Source organism: Tachypleus tridentatus, chromosome 13, assembly GCF_004210375.1.
Source record: "Tachypleus tridentatus isolate NWPU-2018 chromosome 13, ASM421037v1, whole genome shotgun sequence".
NCBI classification, from domain to species: domain Eukaryota; kingdom Metazoa; phylum Arthropoda; class Merostomata; order Xiphosura; family Limulidae; genus Tachypleus; species Tachypleus tridentatus.
The window spans coordinates 16,274,361-16,282,590 of record NC_134837.1 but is presented as its reverse complement, the minus strand read 5'-3'; the positions used below and the strand labels follow the sequence as shown (position 1 = coordinate 16,282,590).

At 30.6% G+C, this 8,230-nt stretch overlaps 1 protein-coding gene across 1 annotated transcript in view; it reads left to right on the top strand.

Moving 5' to 3' along the window:
• Positions 1-1,416: 1,416 nt before the first annotated feature.
• The window catches only part of LOC143240749 (uncharacterized), a 145,440-nt gene continuing 138,626 nt past the window's right edge, over positions 1,417-8,230 (top strand). The window contains exon 1 of the mRNA XM_076483711.1: positions 1,417-1,603. Coding sequence (XP_076339826.1) covers positions 1,572-1,603 — 32 coding nt within the window. The 5' untranslated portion in view covers positions 1,417-1,571. The remainder of the gene's footprint in view (positions 1,604-8,230) is intronic.

The following is an 8,230-nucleotide window of genomic DNA, read 5'->3' as shown; positions in this document are numbered from 1 at the left end:
CCATTTTTGAAGTACAGGATATATTAACAATAGCTCGATGACAAGATAAGTGAACTATTCCCGGGTAGTTTGACGATAGAAATAGAGGAAAACAGTTTGGATTGTCAACTGAATTCTATAGCAATTGAATAGGCCTACGTGGACTATATCTTAAACATTATATAGTTCTGTAACTAGGACCTCCATAGTGTAAGAAATTTTTGTATATACATTTAACGTGTTCTGAATACATGCATATATCATTTTAGAAACACGTGCGTGCTGCTCGTTTATTTATTTTTTAATTTATCGCCAACAAGTCACACACACCTGCTGTAGAAGAATCCTTAGCCTAACACACCCACACATATACTTACTATTTATACAAACAGCTCGTCTCGATCAAAGTGATTTTTGTTCCTAATTATTCTGTGAATTGTATATCTTCTTATTGCAAATCCTTTCTTAATTTTTCATTTTGTTTTTATCTTCCCTTTTCTGTTTCACAATTTGCATGACATTTTCATTCTTACGTCAAGCACAAGTCATCATCTGGAAGTTGAATGTGGTTTATACGCTGTTTTACCTGTACTGAAATAATCCAAGGAACTCATTTTGTTGGGCAAGTTATTTTGAATTATTCAGGAAGAAAAACTAATGGAAAGTCCAGTCTACTTAGCATTAATAACAGTTTTATTTCTCAAAGTTCCATTGTGAGCATAACAAATGTTCGCTGATAGGCATAATTAATCTGCGTCTAACGGAAATAAACTCGCAACCTACTTATTAAATACAAGTGTATCTACACCGCTTGGTTGAAACACAAATTCATTGTTAACAAGCATGAATTAACTGTTTGACAGCAACAAACTGACGAGATAATGCATTCATTACTTATTAAATATCAGACTCAAAAATACAATGCAGACCAACGCACATATGTTTAGGAATAAAGTTCTTCCTAACCTTTGGAAACATAAAAGTTCAAACACTAAAGCCATCTCGATACTTGACACTTCAAGCTAAATAACAACACAAAGATCTAATAATGTCTAAATTAAAACACATACAAATTAAAACAATAAATATAGCATAAGAATTGCAACGTGGTAAAAATTTCATGTTGTTGATAAAACATTCAACCAAAGATCTCATCAAAAACGTTGTACACAATGTTATCCAGCATAATAACTTGAAACTATTAAACTTTATGTCACATTTCTCAGACGTTTAAATACAGAAGGCTACATATGGATGTACATACTTGACATTTAAAACATTATTTACATATTAAGCTGAACTCGTGTCAGTATCCTCATTTCGAGTCACTCTGCACTTTCTGTCGAGGTTTACCTTCGATCTCTTTAAAGCAAATCCCTGCTTCGAGATTTATAAACATAACCGTGCAGAGTCACTTGGATGTAGCTATCCCGAGGTTCCTCGCGAGCACGTCAGCCATTTTCTGTATAGACTTCTCTGAAACTGATGATGTGTGTTACTGATTCTAATGTTAGTTGGATTATAATGCGTCATTATTATTATTATATTATTTTGTGTTGACCTATAATGTAGAAAAATCTCATTTAAAAACTATGGCTGCATTTTCAAGTGGTCGACATGACAGGTAAACCTTCATAAATTATTTTTATTAGTTTAAGACGTATATCAAATTCAATTTCGAGTCTGGAGTAGGTGATACAATGTTACGCTGATAGTAATACTTCATAAAGTTACCTGTTAGTTACTAGGGTTACATTATACTTGCAGTATATGGCTAGTAGGGACATAAATTAATAAAAATAACAGTCACACTTAGTTGAACTTTGAATTTGATGTGAACCAAACGTACTATTCTAAGCGAGAAACTCGAAAAGGTTTTTGAAACGAAAGCTATTTGTACTTGTTCAACTTTTAAGTCACTAAGGCTTTTATTAAAAAGGGTTTTAACATTTACCTTTAAAGTTATGTTAAGCAGTTTAATATTATTGTTAGCGATAATTTTAACTTAAGATAAAATATGATGATAATTGATTGAGCAATAGTTTTGAAGTTGAACTTTGAAATTAATCAAAATGTAAGGGTAATGACATGAGCATGCGTAATTACTAGTACTACTTCCAGCCAGTGGGACTGTTAGTGCGCAAAAATCACACCCAGTGTTTTACCGTTTAAACTTTAATATTGCCGTATAGTTCCAGTTGCTGACGTAATGTATACCTTCGAGGCCTCATTCCGAGAGTTTGTCGTACGAAATCATTAGTTTGATTACTTAATTTACCCTGACTTGTAGGTTACAACCTGATAATATTACATTATTTTGAACGTTAGTATTGCTATGAATATTACAGTTTGCAAATACATTTATTTTGAAAAAAAAAAAAAGTTTATTTTGGGTTACTTAATGTTGCTGCGTTTTGTTTAATAATTAGTCCAGGAGATTCTATTAAGTTACATTTAATCTAAAATTATAAGATATGTTTAAAATTTGGAGCCTAGACATTTTTTTAAGCCTCATGGTCATACAGATCACATGTTCAGTTGTAGAAGCTTGGTATTAATGTTGTGTTTAACTAATTTGATTACTCTGAACATTATATCACATATTTTATTTAATAATACATCCTTGTTAGACAGACTTGGTGCATAAGAATTGCATGTATGTTGACACACATATGATTATTATTTATTAGTTTTTAGAAAGATAAAGGAAATGGAGCACTTCATTAATATGCATTTATGGTTCAGAATGATAGTAATAAGTTATAGCTTTGGTATGTCTATGCTGTACATATCTTTTTAAATAGGATATTCATACATCCAGAACTTGCACTATATTAAACATCAATGTCTTTTCTCCCATTTAACTTATTTTCTCAGTGATTATTGTTATTTTTATGTACATGTTTTTACCTTTGAGTGTATCACAAAATTACTAAATACAACTGAACCATTGAAAATCCATCTAATTATTTTCTTCTTTTTATAATGAAATCAGTGAGGCATCTTAAACATTGCATACACCTTAAACAATAATTTAAGAGCTGAACCTTTCAGAAAAGGCTTGAGATAAGCTGTATATATATCAAACATTATTATTTTTCAAGTTATGTTAATGACCCAAGACTACTAGAGTTGAAGCTGGTGTATCAAACTGTTGTAGATGGCATGGTGTTTGGATTACAGAGAATTTTCACTAACATAGTCTAGCAAACCTGGATGCTAGTTATTAATGGAAAACATGAGTGATCAGTGCTTGGACCTTTGATTTATCTTGCTAACAGTAATGGTATTGTATGGCAGCCTGGAACAATCTTTCAAATACTAAATATCTAGCAGTACAGATATTTGAGTACTGGTGAGCTACAATGATGATACTACTTTGAAAAATTTATACCACAAGTAATATATATATATATACCATATTGTAAGCTTGTCAATATTCATAATCATGCAATTGTAGACTGCCAGGTATTTAATATTTCAAAAATTGTTTTGAGCAGTTTGTAACAATTACAAATATTGATCGATACTAAATAAGAATGGCAATCATTATTTATTCTGTTAGTGCAAAAATTTTATTCAGATTATTTAAATGAGCTTGAACACGAATCAGTCACGTAACATATTATTACTCATTTTCTAAGTCGGGTGAGAGGTGATGACAACTCATCAGTATTCAAAGTGTTTGACTTCTGTGTATTTAATATTTGAAATGTCATACCCATCTGCTGGATATCTAGCCACAGTATAATCAGTTAGTGTAGTGATGAAGATTACTCTTGGGTATTTCTACAAGTAGCTGCATTGAGCATTTCAAAGCACTATAGAGTTACTTGAATCAATTAAAGTTGGAAAAATATTTGGTGAATGACATTTAACTGTTGTAAGTCAAGGCAATGCTCTTGGGTTATAATATTGGATCATACATTTAATATAGATGTGAATCAGTTTAGTAGGATAAGATAAAAGTATCTTGACATAGATAGTGATGGATAAGTCACTCAGGCCGTCAACACACTTAGTGCTTTGATGCTAGTAAAGTGCATATAATATTTTAATTGTATATTTATAAACACATTAAATAGATCAAAAGAGGTAACTTATCTCTACATTAATCGCTAGTTAGGTCGCACTTAACAAGGAATATTGACTTATTTGAAAAGTGTTTTAAAGGACAATGACTAGGATGATTGCTGGGACAGAATGGGATTCATAAAGACATGACATGTTCTGTTAATTTATTTTATCTTGAGAAGAAAAATAATAAGAGATGATCTTATTAAAGTTTATTAAGATTATTTGGGAGATCAATATGATGAAGGTCTTTGGTGTCTTTTGTGCTATGTTCTCAATGATAAAGATCGAGGAAAGACAGGCTAATTGCCATTTAATAATGTGTTTTTTTTTGTAACAGGGTGAATGAGTTATGGGCTGAGTTGCCTACGAGAGGAGTGAAGGTTAGCACTTAAGTTTAAGAGGGGAATTAATGATTTCCTGGCAAATAAAGAGTGGGTTTAAATTTTTATTTTTGTTAAGTGTGGGTATGAAAGGATAGCATTGAAGGACCAAGTGCTTTCTAGCTGTCTGTCTGTTATGTTTAGTCTCAAATTTTTATATCGGTGGTTTTTGTTTTATTATGTAAAAGACGTTAATGTTTGACAACATGTATGTCCTGCAATGTCACTGGTACATGGATTTGTGATCAACCAGTAAACGCACATCTTTTGATACTCATTGTCTTAAAATTTCAACAGTTTAGTAACTGTCTTATAAGCACGTTTTAATTGTAGTTACAAATAGAGCTGAGTGATTAGTGAAACTTACCAGTTGATTTATAATCACGTCTACTAATATTTCACATTCAGGTAGTTGATTATTCTTATGTAAGGCTCCAATAGTTAGAATAATTGGAAACAATAATTACAATAAGTTAATTACTCTTGTCAGTTATGACAGCATTTAAGATGAATGAGTTTGAATCGGTTTAAAATAATAAATTATAATGTTAATATTTTGATTACATTAAGTTAGTTGTACAAAGTGAAAGCGGTAGTAATTATAAACACTAATTTTGATTAGTTGATTATGTTCATGATATATGTTTTGGATAGCACTAGTTGATGTTTGTAATTTTTCAATTAATCAAGTTAATTGCCCTGAACTTAAAGTTGTTTTTTTTGTATATTCTCCAGCACATGATAGTGTTAGAGTAATAAACTTTCTTTGAATGTTATTTTTATGATTGAAGTAGGTAATTTGCTAGCTTTATCTTGTGTATAGTTTTCAGTAATAAAGTTAAGAAATTGATTTTTGAGTAGTTGTTATTAAGTTTTTCCTAAACACTTCATAAAATAGTTCATTAATACTGGAATTATTTATTATTAATCATCCTTTTAATAAAATTCACAACACAATTTATATGGAAAACTATAGTTTCCAGAATCTGTAATATTTGATTAACCCTGTAAAACTAAGCTTAAGATATATTGAAATATTAATATTGTGACATCTATCAGTATTTTTGACAACTTTATTTAAAAGTAGCTTTGTTTCAACTTTCTGTTCTACTCTGAATTTGGTTTACTAAATTTATTTAAATACAAATGTAACAGAGAAATGTGACAAAGTTAAAAATCTGAAACTTTTAACTACCCTAGTGTTACTGTCTGCAAACTTAGTCAAATTATAATGAAATGGAAATAACTGATTGGACGAACATTTGTGGAATTACAATTGAGATATACTTGTAAGGCAGTTACTAGAATCAAACTTGTTTAAAAAAGTGTACCAGAATGTACCAAATTTACATGTATATTTCCTCTGTACACAAAAAAATAATAAAAATAAAAACATTGCTATCTAAACTTGAATATATGTGGTAAAGCATATCGCATTATTTAACTCTGGTTGTCCTGAGTTATATTTGTGTGAATCAGTCTTATATATAATTATGTCATGCTAAATTGTTACTGGTATGCTGAAAGTTTTTCATTCAAGTAATCTTCATGGGAGACTTAAATTCCATATTTCACCAACAGATGATTGGACATGCAAATATTTATTATTAAGCTCACTGCTGATATAAGAAAGGAGACATTAGTGGAAAAATAATCTAAAGAGAAAGCATATAATTTTTATCCTTATTGTAATGTATCATGGTGTCGCATTTTGCTTCCAAATCTATCATACTGGGATAATCATTCTTTGAACATGTTATAGAATTTATATATATTTCAATAGGTTGTCTGTTAACATATCTTTTAAAGCTGTGTAATTATTTTCTTTATGTGTGTATGTATGTATGTATGTGTGTGTGTTTTCATAGAGCAAAGCCTCTTTGGGCTATCTGCTGAGCCCACCAAGGGGAATCGAACTCCTGATTTTAATGTTGTAAATCCGTAGACTTACCTCTGTACTAGTAGGGGTTATGTCTTTCATGCAGATAAGCCTGGATATATTGTATAAGCTTCTACTTCGTGAGGTATTTTGGGTTTATAACAATTTTTATTATACATGTCTTTTCATGTGAAAAAATCATAAACTATTACAAAATATTTTGTTTCACTTTGTCTAAATGCATACTCACAAACAAAATTAAATTTTAAAAGTTTTTTTTAACATATTTAGGTAATGAAAGGGTAAGGGGTTAAAGAACAGTTAATGCCTGTGTTATGCTATTTCAAGATTGTAAACACAGTCCCCAAGGAACAACTGAATAAAAGAAAGCTGACACATAGCTTTCCTATAACCTGTTCTTGACCAATAATATTCAGCTGTTAGATAATTGAATTCAAGTATTGGACAAGTGAAGCCAGTTGTTTTGCACACTTATTTTTTTAGTGATAAACCTAATGAAAATCCCAGTAGTCCTCATGTGATTCCTTTTTAATAGTCAGTAACTATTGGTTTGGTGACACTTGGGCGACTGGATGAGTTGTCAATTAACAACTGGTCTAAAAATAAACTTTTCAGCAACTGTGTCATGAGTTGGATTTGTTATAATATTAATGTTTACTTAAAGGAATGTCTGCATGTTTTACCTGTACATGAATTATGTTTACAACATATACAAGTAATTTGTTGCATTTTGAATAGATAAATACACAAAGAATCATCTGATAGAGATGAAACTAGTTTGCAAAATATTGAATTTCTGCTCTGAAATTGAACCAAAGAATAAGAAAATATAAAAACAAATATTGAATATTAATTTATTATAGATGTTTTATAGCAAAAACTAAAAATGAAGCAACAGTTTGTACAGTGAAAAAACAACAAAATTGCAAAACAGTTGATAATATTGTTGTCAAATGAGGTTCTCACCAAGTTATCTGTCAACTGGTATTATTGTTGAGGAATTGAGTGTTGCCGAGTTGTCTGTTGCCCAGTTGACCCTGAACCATACCATTGATTGGGTAAGAAGACCAAAACTGTACATAGTATTTCAGGTGATGCCTGACTAGTGATTTGTAGAGACAGTTATCTCTTTTGCATTATAACTGATATATGTATAACTGCTTTGTAAAATTCCACTAACAACAGAACACCGCAATGAAGGATGAGAAAGGGATTTATCCACCACTACACCAAGATACATTTCTTTTTAGCAGTTTCAGTGGGTTTCTATTCATATTAAAAATGAAATATGGTTATGATAACCTGGATGCATTACTTTGCATTTACTGTAATTAATGATTATTTGCCAAGTATTTATCCAACTTGCAAATGAACAGAATTATTGTTGTATCTCAACATCTGTAATGCAAGTATAAAAATCTAGTTATCAGCAAACCTTGCTCTCTCATTAATAATACCTTTATCAATACTCCTCTTATAACCACATGTACTTCTCCAGGGTCTTTGGAAGTGTTCTGTAGCAATAGTAAAGAGAACCAAAATTAAGAGTAACAAATATTTTTATTTTTAGAGTTCATATGCCATACAGAGTGCATTATTATTCTTTCTCATGATTCATGACATAAGCATATTTAACTGACACCATGACAGACCAAATTGCAATGTTAAGCAAGCTTTATGTGACATCATTTTAATGTCTACTGACTGAATGACTAATAAGAGACAACTAATTTGTATAATGGTGCTAGTGGTTAAAATTAGTAACCCCTTCAGGTAGCCTTTGGTCCCTTTTTTAGGAAACAAGGGCCGAGTTTAATTGGACTCTACAAACAATGTTTTGCTTTTTCTCATCCAACCATCATATAATTCAGTTAACTAGATTTTTCCAACACTT